At 38.7% G+C, this 21,715-nt stretch overlaps 1 protein-coding gene across 2 annotated transcripts in view; it reads right to left on the reverse strand.

The window, feature by feature from the left end:
* The window catches only part of LOC113227983, a 29,274-nt gene that overhangs the window by 5,094 nt on the left and 2,465 nt on the right, over positions 1 to 21,715 (reverse strand). For both annotated transcript variants that reach the window (XM_026461096.1, XM_026461097.1), the window contains 15 exons: positions 19,957 to 20,192; positions 19,574 to 19,809; positions 18,900 to 18,920; positions 18,151 to 18,261; positions 17,189 to 17,387; positions 13,498 to 13,586; positions 12,634 to 12,812; positions 12,207 to 12,343; positions 3,817 to 3,968; positions 3,346 to 3,469; positions 2,574 to 2,711; positions 2,207 to 2,362; positions 1,471 to 1,582; positions 1,087 to 1,390; positions 615 to 831 (listed from right to left, as the gene is read on the reverse strand). In XM_026461096.1, coding sequence (XP_026316881.1) covers positions 615 to 831; positions 1,087 to 1,390; positions 1,471 to 1,582; positions 2,207 to 2,362; positions 2,574 to 2,711; positions 3,346 to 3,469; positions 3,817 to 3,968; positions 12,207 to 12,343; positions 12,634 to 12,812; positions 13,498 to 13,586; positions 17,189 to 17,387; positions 18,151 to 18,261; positions 18,900 to 18,920; positions 19,574 to 19,809; positions 19,957 to 20,192 — 2,411 coding nt within the window. The remainder of the gene's footprint in view (positions 1 to 614; positions 832 to 1,086; positions 1,391 to 1,470; positions 1,583 to 2,206; positions 2,363 to 2,573; positions 2,712 to 3,345; positions 3,470 to 3,816; positions 3,969 to 12,206; positions 12,344 to 12,633; positions 12,813 to 13,497; positions 13,587 to 17,188; positions 17,388 to 18,150; positions 18,262 to 18,899; positions 18,921 to 19,573; positions 19,810 to 19,956; positions 20,193 to 21,715) is intronic.

The raw sequence follows: 21,715 nt of genomic DNA on the forward strand, positions 1-21,715 counted from the left end.
TACACGTTACTCGCCTACGCAAATAAAAAAATCGTTCTGATCAATTGGTTAATAAATGACACCCTATGTAGTAGGTACTTAATCATTTATTCCATAGGTAAAATAAATTTACACTTGAAAACGTATTTTTTTCTGATTTTCCCGAAAAGAACGAGCAGAATCTCTAGTGGTTGCTTTTTTCAAAATAAACTAAAATGCTTACGACACGCAAAATGAATACGACTTTTCAATTAAAATACTTTTCACTTCTCATGTTCTTAAAGTTCGTATTTATGCTGGGTGTAGGCTGGATAAAATAGGATTTTATGCTCTAGTGCATAAAATAAACATCACATTAAATATGCCTAATTGTTATAATTTTACATTCAAATTAAATAATCGTTTATTTGTAATATTGCTGTTGAATTTCCTTGCAATCGAAATGAAAAGCAGAGTGTATAACTCGTTCATAAAACCCATTTTACGATCGACTTAAGTATCCACCTTCGCCTGCGGTTCGGGTGGACATACACGTCTCGGGTAAAATGACGCGTCTTTTGCACTTGTTGTACAATCTCCTATTTGTAGAAACATAAAAGCAATAGACAAAGGATAGTTTGATGTAAAGCACGTACGGAGGAGGCATTGCTGAGCGAATGCGGCGAGTGTGGCGAAGAGTGCGGTGCATGCGGCCTCGCGCGTGCAAGATCAGTCCGAGCACGCGCAGCGCTCGAGTCGAGTAGTGCCCCACGCGGGACGGCCGCGTCGAGCTCGCGGGAAGCGACAGCCACCGATGACGGTTCGCCGCGACCGACGCTGCCTGTTGAGCCGATGCTACCCGTCGAACTCAGCCTATGACATAAATCCAAAATTTTCAGTAAAAAGTGTAACAAAGGGAGCTAAAATATCCTGATTTACTGCTTTTTCTTTGAATTGTAAATACTTGACTGGTCCACACGGGATTCATGTGTATTACCAGCTTAAAATAACTTCAAGTCAGCGGCGTAAAGTTGAAACGTACACTTCACAACAATGCAAAAGCAGACTTTAGTAGTGTTAATTAAAATTGGCAATAGAAAGAATAAGCTGTACACCGTAATAACTCACAAGGTATCTGTTGCTGTAGTAGGGAGTGCAGTGACTGTCGCAGGGGATTCATACACAGCGGTCTGATATACTGTAGTAGTGGGTACAGCAGCCGGCGTAGGAGCCACCGCTGTGGTCACAGCTGCAGCTATAGCAGTGACCGTGTTAGTGGTAGGGACAGACGTGTCTTCACTGATGGCGGTGACAGTTACGTCGCCGATGTCCGGAGCATCGCGCTGCCGGCGCCGTTCCGATTTGTCCACTTTCGCGTATTCGTCCTCTACGGGTGATATGTCGGACAAATCGCTATCGGAACTCCATGGATCTGTAATTCCCAACAATTTGAGTGTTGTTGTGCCAATTATAGCTTTTAATACTTGGACATTCAAAAGCTACTCTAATTACCATTAATGAGCAAAGGATCAGGGTCGGGCCGTCGCGGGAGCGGAGGTGTCTCGCGACGTGCTGACGGTTCGTGTGGTAGCATCACCGGCAGACCCGCCTTTTTCTGCGTCTCCTGAACATATTATCGTTAAATAATGATATAGAACACGATAAATTATTTACAAATGCATAGGGGTCTGTAGTATTGATCATCTATAATAATTTGAATTCAGAACTACGAAATTTGTTGTTTGTTTCGATTTCCATGTGAACTATATAGAGCTGTAAAATTATTTTCCTTTTTATATATAAATTTACTTATACAACAATAATGACCCCCAGATAAACCTAATAATTACTAGAAATGGAAATCTGTATTCGGAAATCCGAATACATATCCTGTATACAGTCCCACTGCTGGGCACAGGCCTCCTCTCATAATGATTGGGCTTGGACTATAGTTCGGATGCGGATTGGGAACTTCACACTCATTGCTTCGCAAATGTGTGCAGATTGTTTCTATGGTTGTCACGATGTTTTCCTCCACCGATAAGCTCTTGGTAAATTTTAAATTAAATTTCGCACAATTTATGCCCACGACCCTCCGCTTAAGAGGCGGTAGGTCAATCCATAGCCTACCAAGGTTCACACATAACATGACAATAGTTATACTGCATATTCATAATGGCAAAAGCACACCCCGTAAAGTGAATTTAGGTGACATTTGTACTAGGAAAACGGCTGTAACGATACGTACTAGCAGTAGCACTTCGAGTCTGGCGACGCGGTCGTGCAGCGCGGACAGCGCAGAAGCGTACTCGCGGTGCGCGTCGCGCAAAGCGCTGCTCCACCACTCCTCCCGCGCACGCACCATTGCGCGCGTGCGACGCCATTCTCGCAGTGCGCGACGAGCCTAATGGATGGCCCCCAGGTTAGTATCACAATAACAAATAAAAACACAAAACACAAAGTAATATTAAAAGCAAACGAAACGCCAACGATTAAATCCCGCGGCGTGAAGATAAGTTATTGGTTTAAATAGATTAATGATTATAACCGCACCAAAATAAGCCAGGGATATCATTCGCAGCGAAATTGAAATGCTGTAAAAAAGAGTTTGTTACCTTGTCGTATTTCTTGCGCGCGCGATGCGCAGTGTCCGCTGCGCGCTTGAGTTCGTCGGGCGCGCGTACGGCGCACCAGTCGCGTAGCCGAGCGCTGATTTCCGCCGATCCGCCGCCCGCCGCTTCCATGCCCACCAGCTGATAAACAAACCGGCATACTTGATCCCATCTTTCTCACTCAGTAACACGATCACAAGTAGACTACGTTTTGTTTTTTTTTTTTAATAATATCTAGTGACGGGACGAACAAGTCGTGCGCCTGATGGTAAGCTACACGCCTGTCCATAACAGTTCCAGTGCCACTCAAGCTTTGAAACGCAAAGATCATACAACACATAAGAGATATAAAGTGACAAGTCCCACGTGCACCCTTACCCTTCAAAATCGGAACACAGTAATGGTGAAATTACTGCTTGGCGGCAGAAATAGATAAGGTGGCAGTACTTCCCTAGACAAACGTTTTCAAATGGAGCTCAACTGCTACTAAAACTGGGATGCTTATTAATAAGCATCCCATCCCAAATGACTAAGCAGCCAATGGTGTAGGTAACCTAGCGCAAACTACGTCATCGATCACCGTTTGGGCAGCCACCAACCATCTGTGAATTTACTGGTCCATAAAGGACAAACTTTAGTGTAAAACAGGTAGTTGTCGAGAGAACGACATTGAACGACTTTGGCCGATAAACGGGTTTAATCGCTTTCTTCAACATCCACGGATGATCCTAACCTAGTCACTTGCAATATTAGCTTAAGTAACAATATATCTGACCTCGTGAAGTAGTGCGCGCAACTCTCCAATGTCGGGATGGCGAGTGTTGGCTGCGACGTCAACGGGCGCGTGCACCGTCTCGTCCTCCTCGCTCTGTTGCCGCCGCTGTCTCTCGCGCACCGCCCTAATATCACAAACATTCCAGTACTTGGCTAAAAAATATTTTGATTCGATAAAGTTGTAAATGTAAGTTCACATGAACATGTTGAAAATGAATCAGAAATACTCGAGTACCCTTCCAATTAACCATCACCTTATTGTGTACTTTTGAATGCCAAAGAAAAGCATTTAATTATCGCAACTAGTCTTCTAACTCATGTTTTATGCCTTGAAACCCAAAAACCTCATTCCGGATAAGGTAAAATCCAGGAAAAAGGGATTTTGAACTTATGTATTATATATTTGATTTGTACATGAGTAACGCGTTGCGAATAATGTCATCATCAACAATTTTCGTAGCAAATAATTTACCTCTCCTCTCTCTCTTTATCGGCAGCAAGCGATTGTCGTATGAGATGAGCGACTTCGCTGTTGTCGGGGTCTTTCTCGCGCCCGATCAAGAACTTCACCGGCCCGGAGGTATTGCGCAGCACCGATGCTGCGTACGCTTGGGTTACGCCCACCTGACAAAATAACTCAGTTAAACAAACACACAAAAATCGGGAAGCAAGTGAATTTAATTGTTGAAAAAGCTAGCATTTTATCACTTGGTGTAGTGGTGCAAAGGCTACATTATTCAAGGATAATGAAGCAACATAGTACTAGACATGAGCGGCAGCGGCGGCGGCATGTCGGCGGCGCGAGTGCGACCCTAAAACGAATTTGTATATCGGTGTTTGTTTTTACAAAAACCGTTATATAAATAGTTTCTCAAAACAAAAAATTAAATAACGTATTTTTTATAGTAATCAAATTTTTATCAGTTCTATTAGGTGCTCCGATTACGCACGCGCACGCTTCCATATTGTGTACGCGTAGTGAAAATGGCGACGCCAGAAATTGATAAATTAATTTTTTAAACAAAACCTTTTTAAATATAAAATCACTAACTTTTGTCGCCTACCTATGTCACCTCTGCTGCGGCCGGACGGCACGCTGGCCCATACTGCAGATGACAAGGCAAATCTCGGATTTCTGGAGCGAACGTTCAATTCGAGTGGTCTTAGAAGGCTACTCTTCCGAACATATGGCTATAGATTCTTCAGGGTTCCGTACTGTCTGCAACTCTCTTTCTGCTGCATATCAATGATATGTTAACTCCAGGTACCTTTGCGTATGCTGATGATAACACAGTTTTAGATAGGTACTTGACAATGCAAGGGTCAGTGGAGAGGAAATCCAGTCTTGTCGAGAGTCCATGGTTAGCCGTTTGGATTTGACATTCAAAGCAGTCTCCGATTAAGACGATGCCAAATTTAACGTTACCAAACGCAAGCGTGTCTATTCTCCACGAAACGAAGTCCCTTTGAGCTGACTCCCGACTTTTCGTGATATCCACACCTATCCATACCGATAGCCCACTGTCGCCTCCTACTTGGAATGGACCAGTCGTCCAATTTGTATTTCGGCAGATACATTGAATTCATGGCCAAATGTGCAGCAAGGAAGCTTGGGATCCTTTCCAGGGTGAGGCGTTACTTCACACCGGGACAAGCACCATATCTTTCTACGTTAGTTTTGATTATAGTGACCCTCCCTAACTACCCTTAGGGCATACGGCATATGAGAAGGACACTATAACTTGTGCGCGCACAGCCAGTGTACCTGGTTCTCACTGACCTCTGTCACTTGACTTCATCCGGATCTTCGAGAGTACATACATTACCCTCCCTATTTTTCAGGTAGGTACCGGAACTGTAGGCACGCTCACTTCCCGTTGCGCATTGCACAACTAGCAATTGCCACCGCCAAGCCGTCGACTCTGAGTCCACTACTAAATCTCCTCATTGGTGGCAGAGCTGTAAGGTACGCTTATCGACGCCGAAAAACGACGTCTCTCCGGTTCCCAATAACCTAAGCGGCAGGAGGGACCGGAGGATATCTAGCTTATCCTCTACTAGCTCTCTGGGCTAGTGCCGGAGATGCCAGTCGCAGTGTCCTTCGACAATGTCCGGATATAGCTTCCAACTTAAAGGGCAACTCAACTCAACTAGATCGCTACTAAGACGCGTTAGCTGCTCACGAGACAAACATGTCCGTCTCTGCAGCTAACCATAAACCCCAACGAGTCCATACCCAAGTCCGGGTCCGCCAGAGACGCCCACAAAGGCGTATCACTGGCGGAGGGCTTGGCCCGGACGCCCGCTGTACCCTGGTCTTGCCGTCGAGCCCGTGGTCTCTCCGGAAAACCCTAACTCTCGGGTCGGTAGATAAGGACATCTCGGGTCGGTAGATAGGGACAGTTGCTTCAGCTGTACTAAGCATAAGTCCGGTCGTGCATTGAGTACTGTTGCCACCTTTAGGATGACCCTGTTACATACCAACTGGCCACCTTTGATTCAATTGACAACCGTGTCAAGAAGCTTATAGGTAGCTCGGAATCAGTGGAGGCGAAGCTGCAGAGCCTTGAACACCGCAGTAAAGTTGCCAGCTTATCGGTATTTACATATATATTTGAATTATTACACGGAATTACACGGTTTCATTCCGCTTTCCCCTTTCCATCACCGGGGGACTAGGTGTAGACTTGGGTTCCACCTCTATATTGTGGATATTCCAAACATTCGCACGAAGCGTTACGCTTCCACATTTATATGGCAAACGGCTATGGAGTGGAATTCCTTGCCTGCAGACTTGTTCCCTGAACTGGAAAAACGAGGCGGCGCACTATGGGGAACCACCTAAGAGAGCCATTTAATAAATGGTTTTCTGAAAAGTCTGTGGAGATACATGTATTATACCTCAAATTAAAGCTAAAAGATCAATCTATACAAATATATATCTTTTAAACTTCTGTATGATACTATTTCATGGCATAGAGCAGCCAAATATGCGGAATAAAAAAATGTTTAAAATAATTTTAAATTTGTGATTTGTTCAATATGAATTTACAGTGACATAGCAATAGTAATTAAAGTGTTATACCATTTTGGAAAGCTGAAAATATGTACTTTTTCTGAAGTACATGTATATAATCTGCTCTCGTAAATATACCCATCAGCTATTTACATCTCGTGATATGCTAATTTTGCTTATGTTTAATATTCAATTAGAGTTTTGACTATTGCCGAAATTTGCCGTTGCTCTATAGTGTTGTTTCATAGGAAAACTAACTAAATTATATTAGAAGAAAAAAAAACTTGCAGTTTCCTTGCGTAACGTATGTCAATCTATTAAATCGTGAACTTAGGAAATTATGTTCTTACTACGCTAACGAAGAGTAAATTTTATTACTTGATATGGCTTTATGTTATAATGTATACAATTTGGTTATTATTTAGATACATATGCAATTAAAGTATGTAGGTATACATATATATGTAATATACAATTTCTCACCGTACTTTTGTTCACGTATACAATTTACTATGATAAAATTATCGAAAACCGCATATAGTGGTAGATAGTTTTTATTTTATTTTTTTATTTTTTTATTTATTTGGGAAACATACAGCGTCATATTATACATTTCATTAATAACACGTATAAAACAAACACTGGCCAAAACAGTTTCCACTACTGTTTAAACTAAGTTACGTTAGATAGACACTGAACATACGTAAAATAAGGTAGCAACCAACAAAATAATTACCACCAAGCAACAAATTGTGGGTAATTTTTAATTACAATTTTAAGTTTAATGAATATCATGATGTGAATTACCATGACATTCAACCACTTTATCAGAAAACTCTCCACCAGTTCGCTATAATAAAGAATACAAAGACCGAACACTAAGAAAAATTGCCTCGATTGGATAATTACGTTAATAAGATCTTCGTAATGGCAGATTTGAACCGGAATGGCTTATTGTCAAATATATTAATTTCATTATATACATTATTAAATTGGGTACAAGCCCTTACAAGGAACCTATTCTTAGAATAATTAGTGCGACAATGAGGTATTGCAAATGGGCCTCGCGGACGTAGGTTGGGTCTTGGACATTTAAATGAAATTTGGCTTAGTAAATAAGTAGAATCAATGTGATTATTAATAATTTTGAAAAGAAAAATTTTATCAAACCGTTTCACATGCAAGCTTCACATCAATATTATGTATAAATAGCGCATTTGCATAATAAAAAATATACTAATTAAATTTTTATTGAATTGATATTCAATTATTTTTTGTGAAATTACTCCACTAGTTTGTTATAATTATTGATACAAAAATCGAACACTCAGAAAAAATTCCTTCGATCCGGTCGGATTCGAACCGACGCACTATGGGAACCCTCTTAAGAGAGCCATCTCATAAATGCTTTTTACAAAAGCATGCGGAGATGCATGTATTATAATAAGATTCAAATCTCTAACCATTCGTATGGCACAGTTGAAATCATTTGAAGATAAGGAATAAAACAAATACAAAAACAACTTTGTAACTTTTATTTCTTCGATATGATTTTCTAGTATGAAAACAATAGAAATCATATAAGTTTTACCCCATTTTAGAAAAAGCTTGGAATGTGTACTTTACTTTCAGATATAAAAAATGTGTAATTTAGCACAACATTATTTAAACAAAAATATATAAACATCATATGTAATATTTTCTTTTTCTAATCTTTGACTTTGAGATATGACAGTTGCCGAAGCTTGCCGAAGTTCTATTTTTTGTGTTATTTTGTAAGAAATATGATATACTTAGATGGCAAACAAAAATTTCTTGCGGTTTCAGTGCAGAACATGTTTTAATTTCGTAAAATATGCAGTAAACTTTTTATTAATTTTAATTTCGTACATTAAGAGTTTCTATTTTTCGTAATTTTCTGCCCTTACCGTCAAAAAACGCATATGACACTATTGTTAGATTATATTTTATATTTTGCGGTATTTTTATCACATATTTCTCACAGAATTTGATTCCAATTGACAAACAGTACCATTAAAAACCGCATAACCGCATTATGATAAATTAGTTTTTATCAAGTAATTTTGCACTCGTCTTCTGTCATTATTTAGTATAAAACAGTGACTTTTTCATTAAATATTACAGTTCTTCATTAGTTTTTGTTATTAGCAAAAGTTTGTTACGCAGTAACTTTCCGCAATGAGTGAATTCTCGTGCACCAGACGCGACTTAAGTCTCGTGTTGATTGAAAGTGATTCGAATTATGTTGTTTCTATTACACATTATATACGAAGCAATTTCACAGAACCTTCAGATGAAAACATAGCAAAAATTATACCAAATATTCAAAGAAATCTTCATAAACCAGTTTCGTCAACGCTTTTCTAAAGCGGGTCGAAAGAAAGATCTGTTTTTAAGTAAAAACAGCAATTGGTTGGATGGCATATTCACGGTGAAACTAGAAGAACCTACATGCCAACCTGAACCTTCTGAACCTGAGAAGAAAAAAGAGGAAGACCTAAAACGTACGAAAATAGTTCAGTGAGCACAAAAAAACGTAAAAACAAGGAATTGCTTGATTCATGTGGACTTGATTTCATATTGAACTCGTACATACAGGGCTTAAGGCTCGTGGCGAAGTAGAAGAAGCCTTAATTGTTGAAGTTTTACGAACATTGCCTTCAGAAAAAAAAAGTGAAATACGCAATAGTCTTCTTAATGAACCAGCACATATAACAGCGTATTCAAAAGACGAAGCACTCAGCATTTTTATAGAATTAAATCTGAACAAGGCACAGTATGACAATATGAGAAATTGTTTAATTACAAAAAATTGCTTATTGTTTCCTTCTTACAAGTCGATTCGTGAAGCTAAGCGAATGTGCTATCTACCAGAATCTAGCGTTGAAATTACTAACATAAAAGCACAAATAAAACTACAAGATCTTTTAGATCACACTTCGGCCAGACTTCTAAAAATTAATGATGTTTATAAAGTGGGTTCAACCCACTTAATGCTATATTCCAAATGGGGCTGTGATGGATCAAGTGGACAAAGCGAATACAAACAACCCCTGTCTGAAGAGAGTGATCTAATTTCAGACTCTAATTTATTTATATCATCTTTAGTGCCATTGCGACTTATTGATACCAATACTAATGAAGTATTGTGGACTAATCCTGTTCCTTCGTCAGTGAGATTTTGCCGACTAATTTTGATAGAATTTTCAAAAGAAACAGCTGAGAAAACAACACTGGTAGTCAGCGAAATTAATGCTCAAATTTTAGCCCTGAATCCTTCCCTAATTAATCACAATGGAGAAGGTATTGAAATAAAACACGTTGTTTTTAACTATAATTGATGGGAAAGTGGCTCAAGTTTTGTCAGAAACTTCCTCAAGTGCTGTGTGCACTATTTGCAGTGCAAGACCTACAGAAATGAATAATTTAGAAAGAGTGCGAAACAAACCTGTGGATGAAGCTTCTTATCAATATGGACTTTCAACTTTGCATTGTTGGATCAGATTTATGGAACTTATTTTACATTTATCTTACAATCTAGGTTTTGAAAAATGGTCTGCCACAACAACAGAGAATAAAGATTTAAAAAAGCAAAAGAAAGCTTACGTACAAAGAAGGTTCAGAGAAGAACTTGGATTGAATATATATAAACCTAAGCAAGTAAGTGGCAACACTAATGACGGTAATACAGCCAGAAGATTTTTCCAAAACTACCATCGTTCATCAGAAATCACTGGAATAAATGAGGAATTAATAAAACGGTTTTATGTTATACTTCAGGTCATGTCAAGTGGTAGAGGTATTGATGCCACGAAATTTGGACAGTATGCATTCGATACAGCACAGCTGTATGTTAATAAATATAAATGGTATTACATGCCGTCATCAGTGCACAAAGTGTTGATTCATGGTGAGAGTGTCATACGTCATTTTTCTGTCTTGCCTCTTGGACAACTCTCTGAAGATGCTCAAGAGTCACGAAACAAAGACTACAAGCAGTTCAGACTTCATCATGCAAGAAAATGTTCGAGGGCAGCCACCAACGAAGACGTTATACACACACTTTTGTATACCTCTGATCCATACATTACAAGCTTGAGAAAACCTTACAACAATAAATATTTGGAACGTCTTGATGAAGCAAAAGAGCTCCTGAGTGACTACTAAGCTATGTTTTTATGTATTCTTGATATTTAAAGTAGGTACTTCATCTTATTAATCTATAAATTTATAAGAACATGCATGGTTAAATCTAAGAAATTAATACTTTTTTATTCCTTAATTTTTATAACTATAATAAATAAAATTTGACTTATAAAGTGTATATTATTTAAGAGAATATCTATTTAGGTATACCCAGAAAAAAAATCAGGTAGATATCATCAAAAACACGGAAGTTATAGATTTATGATATGAAAAGGAGTCAAGGTTCCCATAGTGCGACGTCTTCTTGCATACCGTGCCAGACGCTATACCAACTAAGCCACGGAACGAACCAACGGACCTCACGAATTTTTCTATGTGCTTGCGTCGTGTCTTTGTACTTGGTCTTTCAACGACTTTTTAGTCGTAGCGCCATCTATGAGAAATCTATTGCAGATTTATCATCCAGTTAGTACCTTTACAGCTACCAGTCCTGGCGAGAGATGTCGCTATTCATTGTATTAATTAAATTTTTATTGAATTGATATTCAATTATTTTTTGTGAAATTACTCCACTAGTTTGTTATAATTATTAATACAAAGATGTTTAATTTACATAGTTTATTTACTTTAAAGATTGATGTTAGTTTATATACATTTATTTTTGTTCATATATTTTTTATAGTTATTCAAAGTCAAAGAATCATTTATACCATAGGTAAAATAAATTACACTTGAAAATGTCATTTTATAAGCTACTGCTCGTTCACTATGCTGCCTTTCCTGAGAAGAAAAACTCTAGCGATTGCTCTTTTCAAATACACTTATATGCTATTGAATACACTTTGCATCAAATTTGTGCAGAATCTAGACCCATATCGTCTTTACACAAATCTTTTACTAACACATAGTCTTCAATTTTGTAATATGACCTTTGTAATTGCTTTTGCTTTCTTTTTTTATTAAGTTATTAAAAATATTAAGTTTAAAAAAGGTTTAAAAAGTTAAGTTATTAAAAATATGTTAAAACCTACAAAATGTATATTAATTAAAAGTAAATATATTCAAGAATATCCAAAAAAAAAATCTCATAATTATCTTTCAAAGCTTGGAAGTTATAGATTTATGACATGAAAATAACTCAATCTCCCCATATAGTGCGGCGGCGCGGCGCTCATATCTACATTGTACACGTAATTTTTTTTTATTAGATCATATGACGGGACTACCAAGCCTGATGGTAAGCTACACACGCCTGTCCATAACAATTGCAATGTCAGTCAGAGATTTAAATCGCAAAGACCTGAGGGGCGCTGCCACTGCACCCGAGAGCCTGAGACATAAGTTGATAAGTCTCACGTGCCTGTAATTTCACCACCACCCTTTAAAACTGGAACTTGACGGCAGGAATAGGTAAGGTGGCAGTACTTCTCTTTCACAAGGAGCTCTACTGCTAATGTAAATTAATCACTCTCACTCCAAATAGTGTCTTTAACGAGTGTGTTTGTCTTTAATGAAATTGCTTTTGAAATGAAATAGTTATGGCACACTATACATATAGTAAAAAATTTACAAGTTGAAATCAACGAACTTCATGCTGAATGATTACCGTTTTGGTCTTGGAACTTTAAAAAAAAACAAAATTCATCATTTATTTTATTATGACATTCCAGTATACGTACCAAGCTCTTGCCATCGACTTCGATGATTTGATCGTTGACCTGTATGCGTCCGTCACGAGCTGCAGCGCCGCTTTCTGTGATGGTCTTCACGAATATACCTAGCTTTTCTAGCCCTGCATCAGCACCAACGCCCATTCCTGAATAAAGATATTCATTTAATACCAGCATTGTATTATTGTAAGTAGAAGGTAGATAACAACTGTGGGTCGCGAACTTTTACAGATAGATATGCTTTATTGCTATAGAAAGATTTTCAGAATGCACAATTTAGTCTGCCCGTTGAAATTCCCTCCCGCCGTATTCTGATGGGTCGTATGAAGCGAAATGTATACTTCCTAATTATTTTCTAATTAATACCACCTTCGATACAAAAAATACCATGGAGCGTGTAACTCATAGCCGGTTTGTAATTGCGTAAATAACATACCAATAATAGATAAGCCGAGTCCATCAGCGCCCTTGACAAGATCAACAGGGAACACATGCATCTTCTCGACTCGCTTCTCTAATTCGTATTCGGCCGATGCTGCCACGGGATCCACGTCCTCATTGCGACGATCGTATTCGCGCACAGAGTGTGTCGAGAACACTTTCATAGGATTTGAACTGGCAGGAGAAAAAATGTACATACAGGGTCAATTTAAAATGGTAGCTTGTTTAGGCAAGAGTTGACACAGTTACCTTAACGTCCAAGTTATGCAAGACGTCTCTCAAGAATAATAATAATAACAAAATGTTTATTGTTACAAAATATTTACAATATAGTAATGAAGTCCTCGACACCTGAGCTAAGCTAGTAAGACCTATGTTACAGGAGTCAGTGTCCTCTCTCAACTTTTGACACAGCTTATTGTCTATTTCTTCTTCCAGGTTTTCTATAGAAAACTGTTTTCCATATTAAGAAATTCTGATATACATATTTATCAATAGATTTCCGTGGTAACATATCTTTTACAATTTGCCCTTCGGTTAAAATCGTCCGGTAGAGTTAATTTCCTTATATAAGGAAAATCTTACTCACTCATACTATGTACATTTCAAAGAAAAATAAAAATAATGGTCAATGTCAATTTCACTATTCATCGATTTCAATGAAAAGTAAAAAGCCTGTGCATTGCCAAAAGTCGTAAACTTGCTTTTTAATGACATTAATACTGTATTCTAAGATTAAATTAAACATAATCCTGTATAAGTCACTTTTATTTCGGCAACGCAAACTGTCAGGAGTAAAGTCAACAGATTGTTGCGTATTCGTAATGCAAATATTACTTGGGTAGTACAGTGATCTTACCTGAATTTAACTTTGCTATTTTTCTTAACAAATACCGGCGGGTAGTAATCGTCGTCTTCGTCTTCCTCTATCGGTGGGAGACCGGCCACCTGGAAAACATAATTAGGTAGGGTTAATGTACTGTACATTAAGCCATATTCTATTATTTTATTTACAAATTTATCGTATTTAGTACAAAAATCTGGTTTCAACGCGGTATGGCGCACGAAAACGATTTGCTTATAGACAGAGTGTGGGGCAGTAGTAACACCATCTGGAAGATGATATTTAATCTTAATTATTTAATCTTGTCCTTTGATATTGGAAACTCAGTCAAAGGACGAAATCATTGTTAATTATTAAGTACTAACGTAGGCTAAGAGTTATTAACACAATTGCGAACCTAATATGTTGACTAAAATTTAAATAGCAGCAGTGGAGCTCCTTGTAAAAAAGTTCGTACAGGGAAGTACTGCCACCTTACCTATTTCTGCCGCCAAACAGAAATGTCAGCATTACTGTATTCCGGTTTTGAAAGGTAAATGCTGGTGAAATTACAGGCACATGAGACTTGTCAACTTACATCTCAGGGTGACGGGCGCAGTGGCATTGCCCCTCAGATTTTTGCGATTTAAAGCTCTGAACGGTACTGCAACTGTTATGGACAAGCATGTAGGTTACTACTATCAGACGCATGATTTGTTCGTCCAGTCACTTGATATTATAAAACAATAAATAAAAGTAAATATGTAAATATCAAAGATTAATATAATATAAACTTTCCACTGCCAGCATACCAGGGTACATTTATCCACGGAAACACTTAGTATTATAAAAAAACGTGAAAAAGTTTTTTTACTTTCGAATAACCAGTGGATGATATAGGAGACAAATATAAATGCAAATGTTGTACACAAAAAAGCGAGAATTTTAATGTTTTTTTTTACTAATTTTATTCAGTATACCAAGCTTAACATGAATACTAGCGCAGTCAAATCAGAGTCAATACAAAATAATAAGTAGAATTAAATCGGCGGAGCTCTACATGAAACCTACTGCAGCAGTGATTCCGGGACCATGTGACTAATAAAACTCATATAGTGACTCAGACGATGTTCCAACTAAATCAAGTGCATGAAATAGTTTTTTATGATGTTTTTAATAGCAAATTCAATGTACAAGAATTTTATAACTTGATGTGAAAATCCGGTTATACAGGTGATTTTTTAATCATCGTCCAAATTTTTTCCAGCCGCTAGGTATCATTCAAAGACTCCATTTTCGAAAAAAAATTGATAGGTCTATTTTCAAAATGAAAATATTTATTCCGAAGTAATACTCGACAAAAATTGGTTACCAATTTACGCTATTATTATTTACTACGACTATGCGTCAATGAATGAATGCCATACGCTAACCGCGCGGATTCTCCAATCATAGGCCGCCAAAGCAAAATGCCGCCACCGCCGCCGCCCGCGCCGAACGCTATTGGCGGCTGTCACTTCAGTCGTCACACGTCCGTGTAGCGTTTCGTATGTGTGTGCAACGCTATCTCGCTATTGAAAACGCATTCACGTGTCACTATGTATACAAACCGCGAGTACTTTGAAATGGTCAAGTGCTATTTTATAAGTGATGAAAGCCTAAACGGAGCCCAGAGACTATACGAGTCAGAGAGCATTCCTCGCCTTCGCAATTATGGAATAGCAAGTCCTACAGTCCCCAACCGCCAAACGTTTCAGACCATGGCCAGTTTACGACGCCTTCACACGCCCAAGGACGTGGTAGGCCGCGACTGTCCGTGGAAATCGAAGACGAAATCTTCGATTTTTTCGGGAGAAATCCAAGACGAAGTACACGTGATGCAGCTCGACGGTTCAACGTTAGTCAATACGCTGTGTGGAAGCTGCTCAACACCTCTGGATTGCACCCTTATCACTTTCAAAAAGTGCAAACGCTAAATGAAGCAGACGCGCTGCCTCGTCGAGTTTTCTGCGAGTGGCTGATCGCACACCCCGATGCGGTCATTTTATGGACTGATGAAGCCCTATTCACACGTGTGGGGCTGTACAACCAACATAATGAACATTGGTGGTCGTATCGCAACCCGCACATGATAAAAGACAATTATCAACAAGCGCGTTTTAGTGCAAATGTGTGGGCCGGGATTGTCGGTGATAAAATTCTAGGGCCGTATTTTATTGAGGGGCGGCTGACCGGCACCTATCTCAATATGCTACAAAGCATAGTCTCTGATTTTATGGACGACGTACCGCTAGCCCTCATTAACCATCCTGCTTTTTATTATCAGCATGACGGTGCACCGCCACATTACGCTATCGACGTGAGGAATTATTTAAATATGGAATACGGGAATCGCTGGATCGACCGCGGGGGTCCCGTTCCATGGCCACCCAGGTCACCAGACCTCACACCCTGTGACTTTTTTTTGTGGGGCGAAATTAAACGCCGCGTGTATGTGGAGGAGGCCCAAAGCCTCGACGAATTGAAACTAAAAATTGAAAGTGCATTTGCACAAGTGAAAAGTGACACTACAGTGCTGAACAAAATACAAGACAATATTCAAAAACGTGCAAGAATCTGCTTGGGGAGGAATGGTTTACATTTTGAGCAATTATTAAAATACTGTTAAAGTTGTTACGCTAAGGTAATTTTTATTTGATTTTAATTAAATGTACATAAGTTGATTCAAATATTTTAAATACGCCTTATTGCAAAAGGCATGGCCTGCTTTTATTTTTATACTTCTGTGTACGATACGAGTGCGGACTACATTTGTCGTAAATCGATGTTTTGTTTAAATTTATTGATATTATTATAAAATGTTTCTAGTTCACTAATAAAAAACACCACGTGCGTAGATAACAAAAGGGCGATGGGAAGATTCTTTTTTTTATTACTTGCTAAATACTAATTCGTTACAATTCATCGTAGGAAGCGAACCTTTTGTTTGTCTCACAAACAAAAGTAAAGATTATTTTCTTTTGTTCTCTACACATGGTAAAATTTTTAGTGACTTTGAAATTCAATAAGTAAATTCTTCGATGGCCTTCTGTAACACAACGCTTTAAATGCGTAGAAGTTAAGTTCGGGAAACGAACTTTCCTAATTAGGTGTGTTTATCTGGTGCATTATTTTTATCATTATTTTGTAATAATATCATTAAATTTTGTCAAACCTCTAAAACAATTTACTTATAAATAACTTCCGCTCTCGTTTTCGTGCGTTAATGTAACAAAATCTTGACTTGAATTCGAATTAATTGTCTACATTCTAAAATAACATCACAAAAGTCTTTTGTAACTTGACGGTCCTAAGCCCGTGAAAGTATGAAGGGAAAATTTGCAACTTATGTATTTTATCAATGACGCGGGGGGTGGCCTAGCGCGCATATCGAGTAGGCTGTCCACACGCGCGCAATTTTTTGAAACAATTTTGCGATGGCATATCTTAATTTTAGTATTGACTTACACTAAAAGGAAAATTTGCGCATGTTATATTTTCACTAAAGATCATAAAATGAAAGTCATAAAATGACTAAAAATTCATCCTGTATATGTCCGGTTCTACCGCGTTGCTACACACCTGAAAGGAGTTTGACACCATTGTTTGGTACGTGCACGCATAATAGAGTGTGTTGCAGCGCAGTGGTAACAGTGAATGTACGAAGTCAACCTTAAAGTTACCTCACCTCTGTATAAAAGTGACCATCTTCAAAGTAGTGTATGCCGTTTTCTTCCCCTAACTCACGCAGCTGCTGTGGTGGATAGTGGTTGAACACGGTGTCGCTTTCCTCAACCTTCTCCTGTGGCTGCTTCTGGTCGCCGCCCGCCATGTTTGCTTCTGTCTCCAGAGATACGAATTCGTAGCTCTCATCCACTGACTGCATGCTATAAAAAGAATACGGTACATGGGGTTAAATGTATTTTACGATACAAATAAAAAGGTGTAAAAGGATGTAATTTTACTTGTATTTGATTCTAGTAGCAGTAGAGCTCCTTGTGAAAGAGCTCGTACAGGGAAGCACTGCCACCTTACCTATTTCTGCCGCCAAACAGTAATGTCAGCATTACTGTATTCCGGTTTTGAAGGGTAAAATATTTATTCATGACCCATCTCTAGTTTCGCTATAAGCATTCATATACACGGTGATTGGGCTAAATTGATAGCCGTGTATCGATTACTATTAAAATTAGTACTACCACCTTACCCATTTCTGCCGCCAAGTATTACTACGTTCTGGTTTTGTAAGGTAAGGGCGCTGGTGAAAATACAAACACATGGGGACTTGTCAACTTATGTCTCAAGGTGACAGGCGCAATGGCAGTATCCATCAGATCTTTGTGATTGAGGTTCCGAGTCATTGAGGTACTGCAACTGTTATGGACAGGCGTGTAGCTTAAGAACAGCCACATGATTTGCTTATCCCGTCACTTGATGTTATAAAAAAAATACTTCTTCAAACTTGAAATCATTTACCAACAGTTTCAGTATCGGTTGCATGTGCAAGCACGCGAATTATTTTCCGTTCGTCCTATTGGATATTACATCCCAGGAGACTAGTATGTTTTGTGCAGTTTAGTTAAACAAAAGACTAATATACGAAAATTACATACTATTTGTCATTAAAGAATTAAACAAAATTTTGTATACCTCTCGTAGGAGAGTACGGACTGGTAGCTATCGTTGAGCGAAACTCCGTTGTGAGGTGATAGCATAGCTACTATCTCCTGCGCTTGCTCGTCCGATAGGAGAGCTTCTTGTCTGAAATAGTTGTATACAGAAAAAAATATTAACTACGTTATAACAAATTGTCGTTGTGTTTTGTTACGTCCTCTGTTCTAAAGTAATGTACATAAATATGCCTAAAATTAGATCAGTGAGAACATGCTATGTATTTGTGTTTATGTGCTATATATGTGGGGCGCACTATAAGTTTCCGGAATGAATAACAAAAAATTAGTATAAATGTCAGAAATGAATCTATTGTTTCTCAAAATATTCTCCATTAGCGTTAATGCACTTTTTCAAACGAATGGACCCGCGTAACTGGTTCTTAATGTTTGGAAATAAATAAAAGTCACAAGGTGCCAGGTCGGGACTGCACGCGGGATGGCTCATAAAGTCAACGTTGTTCACCTTCAAAAATTAATTTCTTCATATATATATACTTCATATATATATATATATATACTTCATATATATATATATATATATATATATATATATATATATATATATACACAATTATAAGAGCGTATCGTTTTCCCTATTAATTTGCGGCCCTTTATTGTTTTTATTTAAAACAATATAAGCAGCAAGTGAGTATAAAAGTAACCGAAGGGTACAGACTACGAAGAATACAGATACAGACACAACTGTACAAAGTGAAGCGAGCTTACCTAAGCTTCTTCTCCAAAATGCTGCAAATGTGTTCAGGCAAAATGAAGCGTTGTGCGCACAGGCAGCATGCAAATGATAAAAATATAACATTTAATAATAATAACAAGCAAATAAAATATACATAATACAGAATTGTAGGACATGTATAATATATAACATGATAAATAGTATATTCAATGTTTTGTGTACGTAATAAATGTATTGCCTACAAAATACTAACGCACGATATGAACATTAAAATGTATGAAGAGCATACACTACTCAACAAACGAAAGGAAGTAAAAATATAGGAAAGCAGATTTTAAAGTAGTGACTTGAAAATACAGTCAGGTGCGGCATAGAAAGCGAATATTTAACTGCAAAAATAGATTTTGGAAAAGTACATAGACAGAAAAAGGTAATAATTATAACAAACTACTGAAGTAATTTCACATTAAAATAACTGAATATCACGGTGAAATAGCGTCACATTCAATAAAAAATTAAAAAATGTAATTATTTATTTGACAAAGGAGAAAAATAATTATTAGAATTTGTCAATTGCTTTACTCTGACGAACTGCAGTGTCTGATGATTGGATGAGAACGACTCCCAACAGCGTCTTGCAGACCATGGAAGCCGAACTTGGAACGCTAAAACTACAGTGAAAAGAGAACTCAACAAATTTGGTTACCTAGAACTAAGTAGTATCTCAGCCTCGTCAGGGGTCATGCTGTCGGGTTGTTTGGCGTCGTCGGCGTCCCAACGCGACTGGGCGACTTCGGTCGTTTCCGGGCCGCGCTCGGCCGGCACGGCTTCTGCTTCGGAGACGCTCCATTGGCTGGTGGTCGACTTGTCGAGCACCTCAATTGAGCCTTGACTCGCTTCGCTCACAACTACGCCAGAATCCTGAAATGTTGCGTTGAACATCTGTAAAATGTTTTCAAACGGGTTACACTAATAACTAGTTAAGCTAGAGACAATATTAAAATATATCTTGCCCTGTTAGAGATTGATTAGAAAAAGCGTTTCTACTCATTGATATAATAATTTAATACAATGCGAAGTAAAGAATACCTGCTGTGCGGCAGAAAGCGTATCAGGGTCGGAACGTGCGCGCTCGTGATCGCGATGGTCTCTGGTCAGTACGGGTGGCGGCTCACGGTAGTCGGCGGGGCGCAGACGAGCCACTACCTCGGGCGAGGGCTCATTGAACCCACCCTCGTCCGACACACTAGACGTCCGCGACCCGCCACCGCCGCTGCCGCCGCGGCGGCCCTCCTCCGCCTCAGACGACTTGCGCTCTCCGCTTACTGTTAAAAAAAATCATCGCTTTAAATTCAAGGTGAATATTATTATTATTATTTTTTTATTAAATGGACTTGCTCTTGACCTAGTTCTGGAGCAAAGATAGTATCTACGATGGAACGAGCTTACCTAGAAGATGCCTATTCAGTCGCACCTTAAAGATAACCGGGTTGTATGAATTCGGAAATACAGACGCTGGCAGGGAATTCCATTCCTGGGCTGTGCGCATAATAAAGGATGATGAAAAGCGCTTAGTGCTCCTGAAGGGAATATCGACCAAGTAAGGATGATAGCCGGCCGTATGTCTGGATGTCCGATGGTAAAAGAGGGCGGGCGGGATGAGCTGATGGAGCTCTTGAGCACAGTCACCGTAATATATTCTGTAAAAAAACCGACAGACGGGTAACTTTGCGCCGGTGGGCTAACTACGAACTTTAGATTCGAGCTTATCGTCGCCAATAAGTCGTCTGGCTCTACGCTCAATCGAATCAAGAGCCTCAAGTTGATACTTCGCTGAGCCATCCCACAGGTGACTCCAGTAGTCCATGCAAGCTCGGACTTCTGCTTTGTATAAAGTTAAGAGATATCCAGGCATGAAATATAGCTTAACCTAATTAAGGATACCCACTTTTTGGCTGCAATTTGTGCCTTACTTTCAATTTAAGTGCCAAAGTTAAGGGTTGCGCTCAATGTTATGCCAAGAAGATCCAGGCAATCGGTAAGAGAGACAGATATACCCCGAAAAGTTGGAGTCAGATCAAATTGACTCCTTTTAGCAGAAAACAGACAGGCCTGCGAATTGGTGGCGTTGAACTCGAATAGATTGTCTTCTCCCCACTGAGAGACAAGACTTAAGGTCAAGTTCGTCCGCTCCACCATGGCCTCTCTCAACGAACTGATAATTACCCTGCTGTCTTTTGCGCTGGTCAGATATCTCTCCGTAACAGTGCTCTCATCTGCAAATCCAACAATACCTGGGACTAGCAGGTTATTGATGTGTACAAGAAAGAGTCGTAGAGAGAACCGACCCCTGAGGAACTCCGACATCGATAGCCATCAAATCAGATGAGCAGCCTTCAATGTCTACTCTGATTGACCGTCCATCAAGGAAATCTAATATCCAACTACAAAAGTCAGCAGGGATGCCGCCAGCAGGAAGCTTACTCAGCAGACTCGCGTGCCTTTCATCAAAAAAAAATTATCATCACTCTAAATTAAAATTAAATGATCCTTCTATCAGAATCTAACACTAAATTTTAAAAAAGCAATTTAGAATTGTTTTATGTCTTGTACTTTTAAATTTCTATAATCTCATGAATATGTAGAAATAGAAAGATATTGTTACCATCTCTGAATTTCATTCAGTAATGATTTGAGTGTAAACTAGGCCGCGTGAAAATATGACGCCATTTCGGCAAATTTGGGGTAATGAGACTATTTTTACCCAACTTCCCTGCCGGCCATCACAGGTATGCGTCACGTAAAGGTGCATAAACAAATATAAAACCAGTGCAAGCGCCGCAGACGA

Source organism: Hyposmocoma kahamanoa, unplaced genomic scaffold (genome assembly GCF_003589595.1).
Source record: "Hyposmocoma kahamanoa isolate Upper Pololo Valley unplaced genomic scaffold, ASM358959v1 220, whole genome shotgun sequence".
NCBI classification, from domain to species: domain Eukaryota; kingdom Metazoa; phylum Arthropoda; class Insecta; order Lepidoptera; family Cosmopterigidae; genus Hyposmocoma; species Hyposmocoma kahamanoa.